At 52.5% G+C, this 22046-nt stretch overlaps 2 protein-coding genes across 4 annotated transcripts in view; one reads left to right on the top strand and one right to left on the bottom strand.

Moving 5' to 3' along the window:
* Positions 1–12108, top strand: part of HMGXB3 (HMG-box containing 3) — a 45049-nt gene extending 32941 nt beyond the window's left edge. For 2 of the 3 annotated variants that reach the window (XM_028106599.2, XM_028106598.2), the window contains 7 exons: positions 951–1088; positions 1995–2179; positions 5643–5862; positions 6705–6838; positions 7718–7834; positions 9493–9702; positions 10699–12108. In XM_028106599.2, the coding sequence (XP_027962400.1) occupies positions 951–1088; positions 1995–2179; positions 5643–5862; positions 6705–6838; positions 7718–7834; positions 9493–9702; positions 10699–11166 (1472 nt within the window). In that variant the 3' untranslated portion in view covers positions 11167–12108. The remainder of the gene's footprint in view (positions 1–950; positions 1089–1994; positions 2180–5642; positions 5863–6704; positions 6839–7717; positions 7835–9492; positions 9703–10698) is intronic. The other variant, XM_028106597.2, reaches the window with a different exon arrangement.
* A 153-nt stretch (positions 12109–12261) lies between these two features.
* Positions 12262–22046, bottom strand: part of CSF1R (colony stimulating factor 1 receptor) — a 30622-nt gene continuing 20837 nt past the window's right edge. Inside the window, exons 11-21 of the mRNA XM_028106600.2 lie at positions 20228–20354; positions 19987–20091; positions 19391–19501; positions 18613–18775; positions 16440–16531; positions 16230–16327; positions 15071–15193; positions 14880–14991; positions 14258–14357; positions 13279–13387; positions 12262–13180 (exon numbers count right to left, since the gene is read on the bottom strand). Of these exons, the coding sequence (XP_027962401.1) occupies positions 13037–13180; positions 13279–13387; positions 14258–14357; positions 14880–14991; positions 15071–15193; positions 16230–16327; positions 16440–16531; positions 18613–18775; positions 19391–19501; positions 19987–20091; positions 20228–20354 (1284 nt within the window). The 3' untranslated portion in view covers positions 12262–13036. The remainder of the gene's footprint in view (positions 13181–13278; positions 13388–14257; positions 14358–14879; positions 14992–15070; positions 15194–16229; positions 16328–16439; positions 16532–18612; positions 18776–19390; positions 19502–19986; positions 20092–20227; positions 20355–22046) is intronic.

Here is a 22046-nt window from a genome sequence, read left to right as displayed (position 1 = left end):
TTTTTGTAGATCAATATTATAATTTTTTTAAAGTTTGCCAATTTGGTAGGTAAAAACTAGTGTATCATTTCTTAATTTGCATTTATTTGATTACTAGGAGGATGTATGTTTTTTGTTTTTTTTTTAATATCTTTGAATTTTGTGAACATTTCCATTCTTCATTGGAATATTGACTGAGTTCTTCCCTAGTTTATCCATTGCCTTTTACTTTGTGATTTTTTTTTTTTTCTGGACACAAAGGTATTTTTCTGTTTTTTTTGGGGGGGGGGTTGTTTGCTTTTTGTTTTTATTTTAATTTTTATGTAATCATATTTAATCATCTCCTTTATTGGTTTCAAGTATTTGGTATCATGCTCAGAAAGGACTTCCCCACTCCTCTATACTCTTCTTTCATGGGAGCACATATTATAGAACTTGATTTTGTGCAAATTTGTGCATTATACTTTGTGCAAATATAAAATTGCCCTCTTTTTTTGGTCTTAAATTGACTGCATTTAAATCCCTCCAAGTCTTTTATCTCGGGATTTAGTTAGGGGTGGGTGATTTTGTTGCTTTTGTTACATCTCCTACACATCCCTGGACTAGAGGGTGCTCCTGGCCTTTACCCATGGTGCAGTTGTTGAGAAGTAGAGGAAGAGTGGGCCCTGGTGGTCCATGAGGGCTGAGCTGGGCGGTATGGAGGGTTTTGGATTTTTTGTTTGTTTGTTTTAATTAAAAATTCCTATACAGATTTCATTGCTTACTTTTTTCATTTAACAGTGTATTATGGACAGCTCCACGCCAGAGCATTTAGGTCTATGTTATTCTTTTTAATGAGGTATAATTTTCTATTTTAGGAATGTACCATAATTAACTATTCCCCTGTTGCTGGATACTTAGTTTGTTTCTAATTTTTTCCATTGTGGATGTTTTACAGTGAGTTTCTCTGTTGCCTCTTTTTAACTTTGCAGGTCTCTTTAATGTTGGGAACAAGCTACTAGTGAGCCTGGACTTGCTTTTTGCAATCCGGAACCAGATCAAGCTGGGAGAGGACCCCAGAGTGTCCATCAGTGCTGTTCTGAAGTCAGTGCAGGAGCAGACAGGTACAGGTTGGCTTCTTCCCTTTCCCATACTCGTCCTGAGTCCCCTGGGAATTTTCAGCGATGGGCTTTGGTTGAAAATATCAACTTAGAGAAGAATCTGATAGTTTGAAAAAGAGACATTCTTGACTTCCCTGATGCACTCCTCTTTTTTAATTTTACAAATGCCAAAAACGTGAATCTTTCCATCCATCCAGGGAACCTTCATCAAAAGGTTAAGCTGACTCTTTAGAAGTTGATCCTTTGATGATAGGTAGAGTTGGCCTCGCTGCATGTTAATTGGATTCATTCTGAATACACAGCTTCTGGAGGTCTGCTACCAGTCCCAAGGCTCATATTGAGACTTGAAGATGGGGATCAGCCTCCTTAATATTAGAAATTCTTTTTCTCCTTGCTTTCCTTCTTTCTTTTGATGCTTTCCCCTTCCTGTCTCTGTAGACTTCAGTTCCCTTGCACCTTGCCTGCTGTGAAGTCAGATGGAATAGGGCAAAGGTTCTAGGGTTGGAGAGGCCTGTGTTTTGGAGTCTTGGCTCTGCCAGTTAGTGGCAGCGTGCTTTTTGAGTCAGTTATCCTCTGTGTCTCAGTTTCTCCAGTTGTAAAATGGGGATGAGACTAGCTTCGGTTTCATAAAGACGTGAGAGTTAAATGAAATAATGTATTCGAAGATGTCAGCACATGGTCTGGTGCCTAGTAGGTACTGGCGCAAGGCAGTTTTAATAACTCTGGAATTGCCCTTTGGGGTTGCCACCCAAGCCCTCAAAGGCCAGGGTGCTTGACCCTCGGGGTGGTAAGTGCTCTTGGGTGTCCTTAGGGCAGCAGTCTTGCAGAGTCGCTTTTCTTGTCGGCCACTGGCTCATCCCCAATGGCCGCGGGGTCTTTTTTGTGACCTTCTCAGAGCTCTTGCTCTCCTTGCAGAGAAGACTCTGACCTCTGAGGAGCTGAGCCAGCTGCAGGAGCTGCTGTGCAATGGCTATTGGGCTTTCGAGTGCCTCACTGTCCGAGACTACAATGACATGATCTGTGGCATCTGTGGTGTGGCTCCTAAAGTGGAAATGGCCCAGAGGAATGAAGAAAACGTGTTGGCACTCAAGAGTGTGGAAGTAAGTGCCTCCTGGCCACCTTTAGAACCGCCCTCGCACTTCTGGGAGCCACCTTCCTCTGTGCTGTCCCAGGAACAGATGGCTCCGGTCCTGCCTGGGGGAGGCGAGTGGCTTTTTCATCTAAGGAAGGCTGGATGGAAATAGAGACATTTGTTATATTTCAATGAATTTATTAAACATGAAGCAGGTGCACTTTTTAGACACTTGGGACAGGGCGGTAAAAAAAAACCTATAAAGTTTCTATGTTCATGGGGCTTGAATTCTGGTTTGGGAAGACAGGAAGCAAACGTTATTATTTTTTAAAAGATTTTATTTATTTATTTAATTTATTTGACAGAGAGAGACACAGCAAGAGAGGGAGCACAAGCAGGGGGAGTGGGAGAGGGAGAAGCAGGCTTCCCGTGGAGCAGGGAGCCCGATGTGGGGCTCGATGTGGGGCTCGATCCCAGGACCCTGGGATCATGACCCAAGGTGAAGGCAGACGCTTAACGAATGAGCCACCCAGGCGCCCCAGAAACAGACATTATTAATAATTGCATATGTTGTATTAATGTCTATCATATAGGCAGTATGTAGTAATTAAAAGCATGGTAATAGTAAAGCAGGAAAGGAGAGAACAGTGGTGGAGAAGGGGATTCCTGTTTTCTAGAGAGTAGTCAGGGGGAGGCCTCTCCAACATGGAGGCATTTGAGGAGAGATCTGAAGTGCACGTAGCTTTCAGGGGAGGAGTATTCTAGGCAGCGAGAGCAGCAAAACGGTGTCAGGTGGGCTTACTGAGCTTGGTTAAGGAACAGTAAGGAGGCCAGTGCGGCTGGCGCACATGAGCAGTGGCAAGAGTGGTAGGACGTGAGAGGTGCAAATGGCTGCGGGGTGCGGCCACTGGGAGGACTGAATGCCGAGTGAGATGGAGAGCCGTGGGTGGGTTTTGAGGAAGAGTGACCGATCTGTGACTTGGTTCTTAACTAAAAAAATGTCACATAAAGATAATACCAAATTCAGAGGGCTTCATACATTAATTCTAACAGCCAAGAAATATATGGTTCTGATCATAAAAGAATGGCAAAAGCAGATATATTTCCCTACCTCATTGTATATGGCCAGATAACTTTGAAAATAAAGCCAGACATTTAATACAAGAGAACAAATTGGAGCTGATTGTACTCATGAATATAGATGCCACTGTGCTGAATAAAATAATGGCCAGTTCATATATAACAGTGAAGGAAGTAACCCACCATGACAAGCTTATCCCAGGAAAGCAGGATTGTTTCAGTAGAAAATATACTAATGTAATTTGCTCCTGTACAGTTTAAAGGAAAAAAACCCATATGATTATTTCAATAGATGTAAAAAGGGCTTTCATTATCATTCAACACCTTTTATGATAAAACTCTTAGTAAACTGAGAATAATAGGAATCTTTCTTGACCTGGTACACAGTGTTTTTAAAAAATCACATAAGATTGCTGAACTCTCTCCCATGATCATGCTGAGAGGTCTGGTCTGCATGCATAGGCATGGAGTGCCCCGTGAGTGCTAGTAGTAGCAGGGGGGTGGGGGTGGGGGCGGTGAGCTTGTCACCCCTGAACTCCAGCACAGTGACGGAGAGAGGACTGTAACATCAAGTGTCTCTTTAGGCACTGGACCTGCAGGTCACCTGTTCACCACTGGGGGTGGTGCAGGCCCTCCTGAGAAAAGCTTGGGTGCATTTTGGCATGGCCAGCTGAGCCTGTTAGGGATTTAATGCGTATTCCTCCTTTTCTTCCCAATTAAAAAATATATATATACATTTTGATCACATATCCCATTTGAACTATGGTGGTGCATAACAAGATCTATGAAAGTAAGCATAATGCTTTCTGGAGTCTTCTGAGTGTTCTTTGTAGATAAAATGACCAATAAAAAATTTTGCTTTTGTATGTTATCTCACCAAGAGGCTATTTCTACCCTCATTCAGATCTGCTTGTCTAATGGTAATCTAATGGCAGTTTTTTTTTTTTTTTAAAGATTTTATTTATTTGATAGCACAAGCAGGCAGAGTGGCAGGCAGAGGGAGGCAAAGGGAGAGGGAGAAGCAAACGCCTCACTGAGCAGAGAGCCCGACGCGGGGCTGGATCCCAGGACTCCGGGATCATGACCTGAGTTGAAGGCAGATGCTTAACCAACTGAATGACCCAGGCTCCCCTACTGGCAGTGTTACTAGTGACCCAGCTAGAATTCATTGAGCATATTACTACATATGCCAAGTTCTTAGGATGGGCTCAGTGCTTGACTGACTTCTCACCCCAGCCCTGTGAGATTTTTTGTAGATGAAAGGACTGAAGCCCAGGGGTTTTGTTCACGCTTACCCAGGCCAGGAGGGGTAGAGCTGGGGCTTGACCTTGGTCTGTCTGACTCCAGAATCTGAGCTCATAAGCACTGCCATGCTTGCTAGCAACTCCTGGGACTCTGAGCCCAAGTTTTTTTTGTTTTTTTTTAAAAAGACGTCTAGCTGCAGAATCCATTTGGTTTCCAGAAGTAAACAGATGCCCACCCTCCTGCAAAAGCTCATGTCTCCTAGTCCTACCTGGCATCTGCCTTGTCCGATCAAGGCTCTTTCTCACAGAATGGAGTAGAATTCCCTTCACTCTCGGTATGCATGTCTCTTCTCTTCTATGGTACTGGGTATATCTTTCTAGAGACCAGGGCCTACTTTATTTTTTCCCTTTTGTGTGTGCAGAGTGGTGTGGTGCATGGGCGGAGAAGCAGGAAGAGGGTATTCTGAAGTCAGTGAGAGGAAACAAGAAGTTACTTTTAACAAAACTCACATTGGCAGTTGTCCAGGAGGAGACTGTCTGGTGGCCTCTCCCCTCAGGGACTGTATAGAGGAGGACCCTCTAGCCTGATGACTGTCACCACATCAGTTGGTGTGCCCAGCAGCACATGTGGTTGGCATTCCTTGTCCCCTTGTTCTGTGGAGAGGGCGGGCTCAGTAGCTGTGAAGCGTGGCGGGAGGTTCGTGCTGTGTACTCGCAGTGTGCGCTAGCGTCACACGTGGTGGGGAGCACGGCTTGGGCTTTGGGACTAGACTTTAGTTCACGTTCTTATTCGGCCCTTCCCTGTGGTAGTCTCGCCTTCGCCGCCCAGACTTTTGCAGTAGTTAAACAGTGTCCGACATGTAACAGGTATTCGGCGGTAGCTCCCCTTTCCTGGCAGATCAGGGAAAGGACTTGACCAGAGGCAGATGCAGAAGGGACTGAGCGCTGTTCAGGTATTGGGGAGAGCTGTGCTCTGGGGGAGAAGAATGTGGCCAAAAGGCCGTCAGGCACTAAGATGTCAGAATTGGGGGTGGGCACCCTGGCGGTGCGTGGCCGTCTGATACCGCCCCCCGCTTTGTTGTCCTGAGTGGATCAGGAAGGTGGGCCCTTGTGTTGCTAATACTCTGGGGTTCCTACAGTTTGATCTTTTTTATCCTGACCTTTCAGTTCACCTGGCCTGAGTTCTTGGGCCCGAGCGAGGTAAACGTGGAGGACTTTTGGGCCACGATGGAGACAGAGGTGATTGAGCAGGTGGCCTTCCCTGCTAGCATCCCTATCACCAAGTTTGATGCCTCTGTTATTGCCCCCTTCTTCCCACCACTCATGAGAGGAGCTGTGGTCGTCAACACTGAAAAGGACAAAAACCTGGATGTGCAGCCAGTACCTGGTAAGACCACCTGGTGACTGACTGGGATCAGGGAAGGGCCGAGTCCAGAGTTGGGAACATTTCCATGGCCAGCCAGTATCAGTGGCAGAGGAGGGCAGGGGCAGGCTCATGGAGAGGGCTCTTTCTAGAAGGATAATGACACAGTGTGACAAAATTCCCTAGAGGTTAAAGTCAAGGTGTAGAGTTTTGAAGAGTTGCCAGCCAACTTTCACAAAACAATACCTTTCCTTACCAAGTGGAATATATTTTGTTTTATTTCATTTTTAAAATTCTGGATATGACCCACTGAGATGATTTGATAAGTATTTAATATGTTGTGATCCACTGGTTCTCAGACAGTGCTTCCTAACATTAGATGCTGAGGTCCTACCTCATTCTTGCTGTTTCAAAGCCCAGAAATTGGTTCTTTTTTAAGGCCCCCATATAGTTCATTGTGGTTAGGCAGGTTCAGGAGCACAGTGTAAAGAGAGCGTTTTTGAAATGAGACCTACTGCTCCTTGTGTTGCTGCCCTTGTGGTAAGCCTCTGAGATCTTGGTTCTGAAAAACCTTAAAAGATTAAAAGCTTACTCATTTTGAGGTTCTTTGCAAGAGCGCTCTGCTGGATCTCTCCCCTAGACGTTCACGGGCAGAAAGCCAGTTCTGAGAGACTTCATATATCTGCAGAAGTTACAAGACCTGCCTCGAGTCCACCTCCCTCAGCACGCAGGGCAGTGCTCAGGGCAGAGCCTGCTTGCACTGCTTGCCATCATCCCCTGGTTCTCACCCTCACACCTGAGGGACTCCCCGTGACCTCTGTTGCCTGGCGGCAGTGCCCTCCCTTCAGCAGTGTCATCTCTTGCAGGCCATGGCAGTGCCCTGGTGAGGCTGCTCCACGAGGGCACCTGCAAGCTTGAGGAGATTGGCTCGTACAGTGAGGAGGAACTGCGGCACCTGCTGAGGCAGTGTGGCATCCCCTTTGGGACAGAAGACTCCAAGGTGAGTGGCGGGGGCAGCAGCGCAGATAGGGACTCAGGGAGTAGGCTGGTGGTCTGCTTTCTGGGCGACATGAGCCAGCTGTGACAGGTGCCTGTGTTGGACATAAGGTGCCAGCAGTCGGGCCTGGGAGATCGTCCACGGCCAGGTCACGATAGGTGTGCGAGTCCTCTCCCTCCAGTCAGTTCCTCTGGTGAAGGTAGTGGGTCCAGACTCTGGGTCAGGAATCCTGGCTCTCCCGCTGACTGGGCGTGACCTTGCTAAGCTACATTTCATTTCTTAGGCTCATTTTCCTGGTTTACAAAGTGGAAATAACCAAAATACTGACCCGATGAGGTTGTTGTAAGGAAGGAAGGCACTTTGCAGTGTGTGGTTATCACCTCTCCAGGCCCTTAGAGAAGGAGTGTTGTTACATCCGGGCGGGGGGGGGGGGGTGGGTAGGGGGTTGGGGTGTGTGTGTGTGTGTGTGTGTGTGTGTGTGTGTGTGTGTGTGTGTGTGTGTGTGTGTGTGTGTGTGTGTGTTATTTATATTATTTACTTTTCTTGATACTAACGTCTTTTCGAAAATTTCATGCCTCCTTCAAGTTCAGATCAAATATTAGCTTATCTTTGAAGCCCTGTGAAAAGTAGGAAGACCCCCCCAGGCCTCAAAAGTCTGGCACCTTGATCACTCTGGCTGGCTATCTCTGGGACCTGGTCCTTTCAGGGCCTCAGAATCCCCGTCTGTACCTAGAGGACATTAACCTAGTGAGGCTCCAAGGCACACTCTGGCCTTGACAGTTTATTCTTTCTCTTTGGGTGTTGAAGTGAGCATTTGGTGCTGCACACCAGGCCTGGTTTCTTAGCATTTACTGCTTTGTTTTTAATCTTGTTCTGCTCCAGGAACAGCTCTGCTTCTCCTTGTTGGCCCTCTATGAATCTGTACAGAATGGAACCAGAGCTAGACAGCCCCCACCTCATCTCACAGGGGGTAAAATCTATAAGGTGTGCCCCCATCAGGTAAGAGGATAATAAGGAGTAGCTTGGGGTGAATTTGTCCATGTCACGTTGCCCATACAGATAATCTGGCTGATCCAGCTCATTCTGTGGGAATTGGCACTTAGGTCACTGGGCAGCCTGTGGAGTAGCTCCTTATGGGTCAGATGCCACCCTTTGGACTAGGAAGGGAGCCTGGGTCATCACCAGTGAGTATTAAGCACCCTTTCACATCCTGGCCCTGCGTGAGCTGTTGAGGGTACAGAGGTGAGCAGTGAAGATTCATTCTTCTCTAGTTGACCTCATTTTAGAGGGGAAGTAGAGCCACCATGGCCTAGGGCGCTAGCTTTGAAGGAACTAGACAAAGTCTTGGGATAGAAGGCAACAGAGAGGGACCTGTTGTCTGGGGCAGCCAGAGAAGGCTGAGAGCCCAGTGATGAGTTATGGAAAGAATGTTCCAGCAGAGGGAAGGGTGACCAGTAAGTCTTGAGTGGGGAAGCCTGGTGAGCCCAAAAGAGGAAGGTTGGAGGGGTGAGCAGAGACCAGATCATGCAGAGCTTTGTAGGCCACAGTAGCAGTCTGGGTTTCCCTCTGAGGGTGGTAAGGCGCCTAGTGGACAGTAGTCAGTGGGAATTGGGGAGGACGTAGTTCTGATTTTGGTTTAAGGAGAGCATGCCTCATGTCTGTAGAGTGCAGACAGGGCAGGCACTGGGATAGCTCTGGGAAGGTTGTGCACTATATGACAAAGCAGGCCCAGGAAGATACTGGGGTTGAAAACCCCCTGAACAGGTACTGAATGGGGGAGGAATTGCTAGCAGAGCCTTCAGTTCACTCAGGTGCATGAGGGGGCATGGCAACTGGCTGTCAAAAGAGAATCTGATTATCAACTACTTCAGCCAAAGCTGTGTTTGAGGGACAGACTGGATGCCTTTCCTCTGGCAGAACAGAGCCTGCTTAGAGGACTGTGTTCCTGTGACTGGGGACCATCTCGTGAGAGGCACTTGACCGCATGGGGCCATGAGAGTTACAGAGCTTCCGGGCTGTGATGGGCAAGCAGTATTACTAGGAGGTGATAGCTAAGACTGGTGGGGGTGAAGGTAGGGAGGTGGAGACAGATGCAGGATCCCCCACTATACACAGAGTGCCCCCTCCCCAGCAACGAAGTGGCACCTGGGGGGCACTGTCATTGGAGGTGTTTACTAGTCTACATTGAGGTTCCCATCTGGGCAGCCTATCCGGGTCTGGTGGGGAGCTGCTCAAAATACAGATGCTCAGACCCCACCCCCAGGGGCTAATTTCTTGGGTGTGGGGTAAGGCACAGGAACCTCCATCTCTAACCAGCTGTGAGCTGCCAGTGCTGTGTGGCTGGGAGTTGGAGCCCCTGGACTGGAGGGTGCTTGGTAGGACAGTGTGGAGGGTGGGGTTTGGAATAGATGCCCTTGGGGGCCTCTCAGCCTCAATTGAAGACCAGATGCTCCCAGCCGTATTCTCTCAGGAAGTCAGGGATGAGCTGGCGACTTCATTTAGGGACAGAAATAGGAAGCAGAATGTGATGGACTCTGGCAGGACGGCCATGGCTTTAGTCACGAAACCTGATTATTCATCTTTATGGGAAGAAGACTCAACTCTGTCTGGTGATTGGCTTCTTAACCCTCTGCTGTGCCCTCCATCTCCCTGCTCAGGTGATCTGTGGCTCCAAGTATCTTGTGCGGGGCGAGAGTGCCCGCGACCATGTGGATCTGCTTGTCTCTTCCCGCCATTGGCCACCTGTCTACGTGGTAGACATGGCCACACCAGTGGCCCTGTGTGCTGACCTCTGCTACCCAGAGCTGACCAACCAGATGTGGGGGAGGAACCAGGGCTGTTTCTCTAGCCCCGCAGAGCCACCTGTGGTGAGTTCCCTTCTGAGGAACTGGAAACAGTCCCACAGACTGACCATGTCTCTCCTCCTGGTTGTTTGGGAAGGCCTTCTGGGAACCATCTCCAGCATCCTTTGTCTCCACTAATATTTTGTCTTGATGCTGTGAGCCAGCATTTCCTCCACAAATGTTTACTGATCAAGCCCTGTGTGTGTGAGGCCTCAGCATGTCACTTAGGGTGCCCAGGGTGTCTCAAACACAGGTATTTTGGAGTCACAGGGGTCGCCTGCCTTTCAGACAAGCCTATGAAATTGCTGCACACTGGAGTACCAAAGGCCCGGACCAGTCAGATCTTAGGTCTGACCATGAATGTACTGCATGGCATACCTGTTGTGATCTAGAGGCGCAGAGGCTTAGAAAACACCACTGTATCCAACTCTCTCCTTTTAGTAAAAGGTAAAGTAAGGTCCAGAGAGGGGAAGTGGACTTAGCCAGTGTCGCACAGCAGGTAAGGGGCAGAGCCCTTGTCTCTGTATTTTGGTGCTTTGTACCAGACTGTGATTCCTACCAGACACACGTGCCCTTTGCTGGGAAGAATGTTAGGACTGGCAACAGGAAGAAGGAGGCGTCATTGTCATCACTCAACCTTTTCCTTATTCCCTGGACTCAGTGGCTCTGTGAGCTTGTGCCCGGCACTGCCAAAAGGCAACTGAGCCTCAGCGAGAGCCCCGCTCCCCACTCCCCTGCAGCCCCAGCCAGAATTGACTAGGCATGGTAATAAGCAGTAGCAGCTCAGGCGATCCAGCATCTGTTCTCCCACCTCTGGGAGGTGGCCGCTGTCACTGTCCCCGTCTTCACAAGGAGAGAGGAAGAGGAGAGGGGACTTGCCCCAGGAGATGTGAGCATATGTGGTGATGTGAGGGTTTAAATGGGGCTGACTGACACGCCCCCCCCTTCACTCTCACCCACCCCACAGCTTCTACCTTAGTCATTCCCTCATGTCACAGTGGTTTCTTATCTCTTCTCTAGAGTGTATCCTGCCCAGAACTCTTGGACCAGCATTATACTGTGGACATGATGGAGGCTGAGCACTCCGTCCAGCACCCAGTCACCAAGACGGCCACACGTCATATCGTCCATGTAGACACACAGCCCAGTCCTGGTGACCCCAGTACTGGGCACCACTCTTCAGCCCTGTGCCCTGAGTTGGCGCCCTACGCAACTATCCTGGCCTCCATTGCAGACAGCAAACCAAACAGTGTCCGCCAGCGGCCCATTGCCTTTGACAATGCCACCCACTATTACCTCTACAACCGCCTCATGGACTTCCTCACCAGCCGTGAGATAGTCAACCGGCAGATCCATGACATCGTGCAGAGCTGCCAGCCTGGCGAGGTGGTCATCCGAGACACCCTCTACCGCCTTGGGGTAGCTCAGATCAAGACAGAGGCAGAGGAGGAGGGTGAGGAAGAGGAGGTGGCTGCAGTGACAGTCTAAGCCGGGCTCTTGCACAGGGACTGCACCATCTCAAGCCATAGGCCCTTGCCCGAGGCAGATCCATCCAGGGGACCGGCGGGAGTGTTCACCTTTGGGGAGGCCTCTGATGCTGGGACTGACCAAAGAGCTTCCATTTCCTGAGCATGGTGGGGCCCCAGGTCCGTGGTTCTCCACCTTCTGAGGGTCAGGAGAAGCACCAGGACACTCCTTACTGGCCCTGAGAGAGCACTTGGGGGACATAGAATGTTCAGCAAAGGGGAGGGGAGGCTGAGGGAATGCTGGTAGCTTCCCTGGGGCCTCCTGCGGGTCAGGGTGGAGGTCCTGGGGTAGGCTGAGGCGGAGTCCGGCGCTAGGTGGGAAGGCTGCTGAGGTATCCCTTCCCACCCCTGGGGGGACACTCTTGCCAGCCCCTGCAGCCACACGACTTCCTTAGCCTGTTGCCTTTGACTTGGGGCCTTAGGGGCCTCATTAGCTCTAGGGGTCCCTTCGGGCTCTTGATTTTCCCAGAGGAGGGATGCGTTTCCCTCCTACTCTTCCTGCACCCAAATTGGGGGGAAGCTGAGGAGGGAGAAACAGCCACAGCGTTCTTCCAGGACTGTCTTCTCTGCCCTGAGCTTTGAGGAAGAGGATCCCCTTCCTCCTTTTCCTGGCCTCTGCTGCTGCACCTTACATCCTTTCTGGGCCCTGGACCCTCGCCACAGAGGGGATGTGGCCCGTTGGCATGACATAACCTGGCAGCAGTAGGAAAAACTCCCTTCTGTGAAGGGGAAGCAGACTGGGCCATAAGGAAATAGCGGGACTGGCTCAAGTGCCTAAGGTTTGCTTAGGGCACGGGAATTGGCCGTGTGTTATTTAATTTATTGAGAGGAGTGGAGTAGGTGGCTTTTTTCCCCTCCTTCCCCCACCAAGAATAAAATTTATTAAATTATCTGTTTTGGTGAAGCAGGAGTCAATTCCATGCTCATTGTGTAGGGCACAGTGCGGTTGAGCACCCGAGATGCTGAGCTGGCCACTCAACGTGAAGGAAGATGGAAGAGGCCCCAGGGAATCCGCAGGTCCCCTAGTGGCACAGAGAATCGGAGGTCGGAGGCCAGCTGTGTTAATGCTGTTAGTTTAATGACCGAGACATCCCACAGGGCGACTGTTAGTTACAGGGGGTCAGCTTGGTGGAGTGCATGCTGCTTGCTTGGTGTGGCCAGCCACACAGGCCCCCTGCCTTCCAACTCAGAATGACGGGGGACTGGGCAGAACCCCGAACTTGTAGCTGCCACCTGGCTCATTGTAGCGATCAGATCCAGGGTGGGTGGGGCTGCAGAAAGAAGGCCAGAGGGTGGGGCCTAGGAGGTACGGTTCATTCGTAGAAAGGGGCCACCCTGCTCTTAGGTGCCTGAGCCAGGCACAGTGTCTGAGCACCTGTTTGCTCTTGCCGTTTCACTCGGCTACAGAGGGGGTCCTTCTACTCTGCCAAGGCCCAAGGAGCTTGGTCTCAACATTGGGGCACTTGGTAGGCACAAAACCGGTCCATTTCCAACGAGATGATGGGGGGTAGGGAAAGGGGTACCTGGACATGGGAACAAGGTTAAGAGTGAGCTGGGCGTTCTCCTAGTTGGCATAGCGAACATGAGGCCATAGCATTGAGAACAGTGGGCGGGGGGCTCAGCCCTAGCCCCTGACTGGCAGTGATGGCCCAGGCCGCGGAAGTGGGGTCCTCCCCAAACTCCCGTGGGTCTCACATCCCTGAGTTTCAGAGCTGGGCCGGCTGTTGAGTGAAATGATCAAGGGCAAAGTCTGTAGGTCTCCCCGCGGTGCCCCATCCACGGTGGAGTGGAAGCTTGGAGGAAGGGGAAAGCAGAGCTTCCTGGCCGTCTCCTCAGCAGAACTGGTAGTTGTTGGGCTGCAGTAGGGGCTGGGCGATATCCCCCTGCTCACAGCAGGCCAGGTGCTCGCTGGAGCTCTCCTCTGGCTCACTGCCACTGCCTCCGCCGCCACTGCTGCCTGGCAAGTTGGTGTAGTCCTGAGGGTGCAAGAGGCCGGGGGTGGTCGGTCCTGATGGCTCAGGCCCCACCTGGCCTGCTGGAGCCAGCCACCCACCCTGAGGCTGGCCCCACTCACCGGCTCTCTCCTGTCCACTTGGGCCTGCTCCTGGAGGAAGGAGCAAATCTGCTGGAAGGTGGGTCTGCGGGTGGGCTCCAGGGCCCAGCAGGCCTGCATGATGCTGTATCTGAGATAGAACAGAAGCTGCCTGTGGGCCTGGGGACCGTGACCCATTCCCCTGTGCACATGCACACACAGCCCCTCAGTCTCGCCCAGCAGAGGGCCTGAAGCCTAGTGAGGGGCGAGCCTGACACGAGACCTGTGCTAAGTCCTTGACATGCTTGTCTTACTTAATCTCCCCAGTAGCCTTTGGAAGGTATTTCCATCACGCCCATTTGACAGCTCAAAGGAGAAAAAGCTCAGAGATGCTCTCTTGCCCAAGCTCCTAGAACCAAGAAGGGGTGCCCTTGCTGCCTGCAGATCGGTTTGCCAAGTGGGCTGAGCGATGAGCGAGCGGCTGACTGTAGCAAGAGTCTTTTAACAGGGCAGGGGCGCTGCAGGGGCTGTGGAGCTGGTGAGCCGGCAGGCTGGGAGGGCCTGGTTGGGCACCGGGAGCGGCCGTGTTGAGAGTGGTGGGGGGAGGTGCGGTGGGTGAATGCGTGGCCCCCTGGCCCACGCAGAGGCCGTGGTGAGGGTGGGGAGTCGGCGGCTCGTGGAGAGGCTGCTGTGGCTGGCTGGCCGACACCACAGGGTGCCAGGATGGAAGAAATGGCAGGAGCCTTCCTCGAGGTCGTAGTAAGAGAGTCTGACTTAAAAACCTATCATTTGAGTTAGGACCAGTCCCAGTTAAAGAGTCCTTGGAGCACATCCTCTAGGCTACCTGGGAAGGCAGTGGAAACCCTGAACTCACTCGGAAAAGGGCTTGGTTTGGCCCACTGGGGGGAGATAAAGCCTGGCCCTGGAACACTGGGCAGGGAGACTGGGACCACACACACACTTCGTCTCCTTCAACGAAAGCCTGGGGTACCCTGTTCCCTCCCTGGGGTCCTGCACTTACATGTTCTTTGGGGCAAATGCGGGCTGGGCCATTTGGTATCCATCCTTCACCAGTTTATAGAACTTGCTGTTCACCAGGATGCCAGGGTAGGGGTTCAGCCCTGCAAAGGCCAAGATCATGTAGGAGACCACGCTCAGTGCTCACCTTCACCTGCCCCCACACCCACATTACATCTTGGTGAGGCTGGGGTGTGAAGAGTTACAAAGGGTGTAGGCTTCGATGGAACTGGGGAGCCTTCACCCAGGCCTCATCATACCCCACAAGAGAATTCCTGCACAGGCTTTGGAATAAGAGGTTAGAGGAGCTCGTTGAAGGGCTTAGCCCAAGTCCCTGTGCCTAGAGCTCCAGAAGCAGGTACGCACAGTATGAGGGAAAACCATTCAAGGAAGCAGCAACCGCTCGGGCAGGCAGACGAGGGAAGAGTCTGGACGGAATGCCTCGTGGCATGGAGCGTCTGCCCAGCCCATGCAGGAGGTGCACTGTTGGTTTTCACTCCCAGCAGCCTTTGCTGTGCCCTGGGCACCAAGTATCCTTGACTGGCATCCTCCACGAGGTATAGGACACCATGGTAACCGAACATGAGTCAGCCCCAGGCCAAGCCTGCCCTGGGCCGGTGGCTTACCGAGTGAGAAGATTTCCCAGAGCAGGATGCCGTAGGACCAGACGTCGCTCTGAACCGTGTAGACACAGTCGAAGATGCTCTCTGGAGCCATCCACTTCACGGGCAGGCGGGCCTGGCACAGCAGACCCCAGTCACCTCGGACCCTGGCTCACCGCCCCTCCTCAGCCTGGCCTACCCTCCTTAGTACTCACATTGCCCTTGACGATGTAGTTGGAGTCATTCATGATGTCCCTGGCCAGCCCAAAGTCCCCGATCTTGGCCACACGCCCACTGGTCAGCAGGACGTTTCGTGCTGCCACGTCCCGGTGTATGCACTGAAGGGAAGGGCTTTCAGAGTTAGTCTCAGCCCCTCCCCTACTTGAGCCCGAGGTGCAGGGGGAGCCAACAGGGCCCCAGAAGGCCTTGGGCTCCTCATTGAGGGAGTGGGCATCCATTTTGGTCCTCTATTCTGGCTCCTGTCCCTACCTTCTACAAAGACCCAGGTCTGAGGAAATTCAATGCGGTCGGACGGTTCACTGTTTAAAAAGCACCATCACTGGCCCTCTGGCCCTGAGCAGCGGCTGCTGCCTTAGAGCTCGGGCAGTCCGCTTGGGCAAGAAGCAATGAGCCCTAGCACTGGGAACAGCCTCTGCGCCCTGTCCCCCAGGTACTAATAACAGCAGCTGCTACCTCCAGGGCCCTACCATGCCAGGCTCTTCTCTAAGCATCTGCCCACATTATTACCCTGTTTTGCCCTTAAGACAACCCTGTGATTGTGCCCATTTTTCCAGGTATAGGAACCGAGCCTCAGAGAATTGCAATGGTTGCTCAAAGTCACCCAGCAAATGGCTGAGCCACCGATCAAACTCTGGACTCCCAAATCTGCTGTAAGGACGGTCACAGCTCCCACTCGCTGGGAACTTCGTGGGTTGAGTGTGTTGCACATGTCTTCTCATACCCTCACAACTCAGGGAGGTTCCCTTATTAGCCCCACGAGACCGGGGGCTTCACAAAAGGACACAATGGTTGTCTTGTTCACACTGTCGACCAAAACCGAAGGAATAAAGCCTGTTCTTGGACATGGGGTCCTCCATGGTCTGCTGCACACCAGGGAAACGGGTCTGCTCAGGCTTGGGCTCCCACCGTCCCGTGGTGGAGGAACTCGCAGCCGTAGGTCTCTCCCGCTCACTCCTAGAGGCCGTGTGGTCGCTGCCCACCTGCTCTCTGGCATGCTGGCTCCTCCTTGGCTCCATCATATGCTCCCCTTTCCTCCCCTTCATCGTCAGTCATCCAGCCTCACGTGGGGGGGGCGGGGCTCAGCTGCCTTCCACCCCCCTGGGTGACCACACTCAGACGCAGTTTACAACTCACATTCTTGGAAGCAAGGAATGCCATGCCCTGGGCCACCTGGCTCGAGAAGTGGAGCAGGTCACGCAACTCCAGTGGTCGCCCATCCTCCTTGTCCAGGTCTGGTGTGGGAAGAGGTGTCAGCGCAACCCTACCTCACCCCTGCCCCTCCCTGTCCAGCCCCCAGTCGCCCCTCTCTGCCCCTCCCTGACCTGCAACCCAGTACCTCCTCACCTTGTTCAGAGAAGGAGTCGTTTGAAGAAGAAGTAGAGACAGGCCTCATCTCCACATAGATGTCTACACCCTGGCTGGAGAAGCCACTGTCCCTATATAGGAGAAATGGTTGGGGGGCGGGTGAGTCCCTCTTGCTAAACTGCCCAGCTCAGGCCTTGACCTTTAGCTCCCCATGGCCTCTCCAATCGGCAGGGAAGGACGGGGACCTCAAGGTCTACTCGAACATCCCTTTCTGACAGGGAATTCCCCTGCCGCATTGTGTGTGAGTGATCATTGATTTCAGCACGGCCATTCAGGGAAGAAGCTTACAATTTGTTCTATCGTTGGGCAGCTCTCTGCCTGTTAGAAAGTTCTTCACTGTTCCTAATGCCAACCTGCCCCTGGGGTTTTCCTCCAGCTGGTCCTTGCTCTGCCCTCAAGGGCCACAGAGAATGAGGCTCCCTTTTCCCGTAACAGCCCTACAGGGATTTGAGCATATTCTAGGGCCCCATCTTTGAGCCTTCTCTGTCTGGACAGTGGTTCTCACCGCTGGCTTCACATTCAATCACCTGGGGAATTGTCGACTCTCCCTGTGCCCGGACCACCTCAGAAATTAGGGGGCAAAACCCAGTCGTTCACACTTTGAAATCTCTCCAGGTGATTCCAGTGTGCAGCCTGGCTAAAGGCCACTGGTCTAGAGGAGTGCTTCTTAAACTAATTCGGGAGCATATGATTCTCCTGGGGGGGTCTTACTGAAATGCTGATTCTGACTCAGCAGGTCTGGTGGCCTGAGCTCTTGCATTTCTAACAGCTCTCAGGTGATGCCTATGAGCTCACGCTTTGAGTCACAGTTGGAGAAAGCACTTCCCTAGATTGAATAGCCACTACTGCTTCTAATATTACAACTAGGTATGATTTCTGGACTCCCCCCCCGCCCCACCCCTGCTCCCTCTGTGATGGAGATGTGCACCTTGACAATGCCCATACTAGATCTAGTGTTCCCAGAAAGAGAAGGGAATGTCTTATTTAGGCTTTGACCATGGCAAAACCATCCCCTCCCTTGGTTTAGAAACTATACTTCCATTAATGTAGCCTGGGAACCCGCTGGCAGGATTGGTTCACATGCCATTTGCCCTTGAAGTCACCTCACTGAATCCTTTCCCCATCTGCACATTTGAAGATAAGAAGTTAGTACTTTACTTCAGTTCTCATTTTGATTTGACTTGACCTGAGGTTCCAGCCTGAGGAGGCCCGGTGTGAGCTGCCCTCTCAGAGGGGCAGCAGAGAGAGGAAGAGGAAGCAGATCCTGCCAGCCCTCATATTCGAGGATACCAGATGGAATGAAATGGCCTCCTTCCCCTTTTGCCTCCCCAGGCTTGGCAGCTGATAGCGGCTGAGATAGGGGCCCCATGTACACCCTTCTTGTTCTGATCCTGTCTCAGCAGCCTGGCCCTGAGGCCCCACACGCCCCGAGACCGAGACTTCAGGACAGCAGTGAGGCTCAGGTGAGTACTGGACCAGGAATTGAGGGGGCAGAGTTCTAGCGCAGGCTCTGCCTCTGCCCCTGACTCATGTGTGACACGAAACTGGCCACTTCCTCTCTCTGATTCCCCATGTGGCTTCATCCATCTTCCTCGGGGTGGCTTCCAGGAATCACAGCATTACAGAATGACAGAGTGGGAAGGACTCTGAGAGGTTCAACCCCCCCAGTGGCTCACCCCGGGGAAACCGAGGCCCAAGGAGATCAGGGGCCTGGCCACGGTCACCCTGTTTTGCCCCTTGTCCCCCAACAAGCAGCAGACTCTGTCTGGGTGCTGTATAGCCCCTGACAGCATGGGACAAATAGGGCAGTTGTCCTCAAGATCTGCCCATCTCTGGCTAGAGCGCTGAATGGATCCTGGTTTATCTTTTACATACATTAAAGTGATGATTTCATTAACGCCTGTCTCCACCAGACTATGAGGGGCCCATCTTTGCCCTCCATATTCCTAGAACATAGTAGGTGTCTAAATATTTGTTGGATGTTCGGAATAAGTAGTAGAAAAGCCGGGTTGGCCCATCTAAGCGGGGGTGACTACTTCCCATGGCAGAGATGGGAATGTGAGGGCCACCGAGCCTCTGTTAGCTTTACGGACAGACCCAGGCCCCCCTCCTCCAGTCCCAGCCTCCTTCCTGTCCTTTGCCAGGGTCCTACCTGCGGACGTATTTCTTCTCCAGGTGGATGTTCTTGTAGCCAGTACCTGCCTGGGGGTCTTGGCCCACACTCAGGCTGGGTCCCAGCATGGCCTCGGCCTTCCTTCGCAGAAAGTTGAGCAGGTCTCCATAGCAACAGTACTCGGTGATGACCAGAACAGGGCCTAGAGCAGCCAAGAGAGTGGGGTGAGGCCACTCCTCAGCCCACTCCCCCATGTGGACAGGAACAGGGTGTGGGGCAACACGGCCCCCTGGAATGGGACTCGGGAAACCTGAGTTCTAATCCTGCCTGGCTATGAGCAGCTTTTTCTGCTTTTTGTGCCTCAGTAATCCCATCTGTCTAAAACAGAGGAATCTCAAAAAACTAGCCAAAGAATTCTTTCTTCAAAGGAAATCTATGACAGGCCCTGGGGCACCTCTGTGGACCCTGTCATGAGTGTCCAAGTGTCTTTGGGTGGGAGCTTCCCTCCAGGCCCCCAGAATCAGACTCCCTGCAGCAGGAACCAGAGATCTGCACTCTTATACCCGCCTCTGGCTGACTAGGACACGCACCAAGGTCTGAGAACCACTGATCAGAGCTCGTAGAACTGACAATCAGTCATAAACACCTTCTGACAAATCCAGGCACCTGGTCTAGGAATTTGAGGAATGCTGAGGTAGAGATCCTACCATCACTTGGAGGGGAGAGGGAGGAAAAGATGGAGTGAGGTGACCCTGGGCCCTCAGACACCCGAGAGGCTCCCAGACCACGGGCCCCAGTGCCTGCCAGGACCCCTCACCTCCATGGGTGCAGGCTCCCAGAAGGTTGACTATGTTTTCGTGTTGGCCTAGGTGACTCATGATCTTCAGTTCCGACATGAGGGCCTCCTTCTCGTCCGCGTGAGCCGTGGCTGGAAGACGGAGCCACAGGTCCCATGGATGGGGAGAGGGCAGGACATAGAGAGCCACACAGACGGACAGGAGACACCCAAGAGAGCAAGCAGGGCACACCCAGTGCCCCAAAGTGATCAGTGACCAAAAGAGGGAAAAGGAAAAATGCAGACACACAGATGGGGGTCAGGGCGAAAGGAGAGACGGCCCGTCCCTGCGCTGCTCCCGAGTGGCAGGAAACCACGCTGTGGCCGGGCCGTGGCCCAGGGTGGCCTCTGTGTGCCCCAGCCTCTTTGGGGCTCCATCAGAAGATCCTCCACACCCAGGAGTTAGGGGGAGGCTGGAGCTCACAAAAGAAGCCAAGAGCCCTTGCCTCCAATCCCAGGCCCTACCCCAGGCCAAAAATGTGGGTGGTGCCTTTTGTGATGACAGGGCAGGCCCCCCCCAGCATACACCACCTCCTCCCCGCTCCCCGCGATTCCCGAAGCCCCTTCCCCTCACTCACACTTCAGCATCTTCACAGCCACCTTCAGAACAGCATCTTCCTTGCCCAGACCAAAGGCTGTGGCCTCTACCACCTTCCCGAAGGCACCGGCTCCGAGAGTCTTCCCTGCCACACACACACACACACACACATACACATGGTCTCCTTAGGTCTCTGGGTGACAAAGAGCCCTTTCTCTAAGGGCCCACAGGCTCCCTGCGGTGCATGCTGGTCCCATGTGGGTGCTAGGGTCGCATCTCACCGAACTGCAGGTTGTTGCGGGGGAACTCCCACTTCTCGTTGTAGGGCAGCTGGGTGGGGTCAATGAAGGTGTAGCTGTTGCCCTCGTAGCTCTCGATGATCTTCCAGCGCACCTGGTACTTGGGCTTCTGCAGAGGGAGGGGGAAGCGTACGTCAGCCCCCTGCAGGCAGATCTGGGATCTCATCCCCGACCCCCGAGGGCAGAGGTGTGGGCAGTCCCAAGGCGTGCGGGAGGAGGCAGGGGTGGCCTGAGATGTGGTGAGAGGGACCGGGTTGTCCCACGTCCAAGGCACTGAGAGCCCTGTCCTTGCCTGGCTTGGCCTCACCATGTGACCTTCCCTTCCGCAAGCCTTGGTTTCCCCACCTGGATATTGAAAGACGGGGGACAGGGTCACCTCTGAGAGCCCTGACAGCCCTGATAACTTGGTAATTCCTGAGCCAGGAGGGAGGGAGGGATCTTGAGGCCTATCCATCCGTCCATCCTCCCAACCAAATACTGTCTGGTTTTATTTTTAATTGCGGTAAGATCCATAACAACAGAAAATTTACCATCTCAACCATTTTTTAGTATATCATTCAGAAGTATTCGTTCACACTGTCGTGCAACCAGTCTCCAGAATGCTTTCCATCTTGCAAAACTGACACTCCATACTCGTTAAGCGACTCCCCATTCCTACCTCCTCTGAGGCCCTGGCCACTTATCTCCTGAATCTGATGACTCTAGGTACCTCACTTAATTGGAATCGTGCAGTATTTGTCCTTTTGTGACTGGTTTATTTCACTCAGCCTAATGTCTTCAAGGTCCATCTGTGGGTCAGAATTTCTTTCCTTTTTAAGGCTGAATAATATTTCCAGACAAATATTTCACCAAATCCCTATTTGTGTCAGACACCATTGATTCAGAACTGAAGAAGATAAAGGCCCTGTGCCCACAGGCAAGGGGCTAAGACAGGCATTCAACTCAAATACATACTTATGTCGGACATTTTCCTATAGTGCCGTGAAGAAAACAAAGCAGGGTGATGGTCTAGAGAGCGCCGGGTACAACGGAAGGTAAGTCAGGGAAGGCCCCTGAGGAGGTGAAGAGAAGCTGGCCAGATGACTGTCAGAGGAAGCTCTTTGCAGGCTCAGTGAGGAGCAGATGCAGAGGCCTGCAGGTGGGCCAAGTCCTGGCAAGTTTGAGGGACCGGAAGGTTCCCCGGGGGTGGGGCTTGAAGGAGATAGGGATGTTCCAGAGACAGGAAGGTCTTGAGCGCTGGGACAGGTGAGTGGATTCCCTCCTAACTGCACTGAGAAGCCCTTGAGGGGGTGACGCAGGTGAGGGATACATCCGAATTTATGTTGTCAAAGGAGAGAGAGAGGGCAGAGCCAGACGTAGGGAGGAAAGCAGATGCGTGGCTCTTTCCTGCCCAGGGCGATGGCTGCTTGGGGGCATCATGCCAGGGGGTGCCCATGAGAAGCACTGATGGAAGACAGACTTTAGGGGGAAAGTGGAAGCTGGGCCTGGGTGGTGGAGGACACTGAGGCCTTGGGTCAGCAGTCCTGCTCTTTCCGGTCAGCCCAAGGGGACAGGGACCAGCTGGGCTGTGCTTAGCAGCTGGGCTCCTTCTCTGGGCACCCAGCCTGGGGGAGCTAACGGGTATGTGAGTGGATGTCAGGGAGGGAGGCGGCCTGTGGCTGCAAGTTGCATCAGATTAAGAGAAAGGACTCCAGAGAGCCGTAGGGAAGAACTTTCCAGATGGTAGTTTGGGAGAGGAGACTGTGGGTAGACATAAGGAAGAACTTCCGGGTTCTGATTCAGGAGGGAGGCTGCAGGTAAA

This window comes from Eumetopias jubatus, unplaced genomic scaffold (assembly GCF_037043125.1).
Source record: "Eumetopias jubatus isolate StellerSeaLion01/CBP00866 unplaced genomic scaffold, mEumJub1_p1.0 scaffold_5, whole genome shotgun sequence".
Lineage (NCBI taxonomy): Eukaryota > Metazoa > Chordata > Mammalia > Carnivora > Otariidae > Eumetopias > Eumetopias jubatus.
This window is presented reverse-complemented; position numbering and strand designations above follow the sequence as displayed.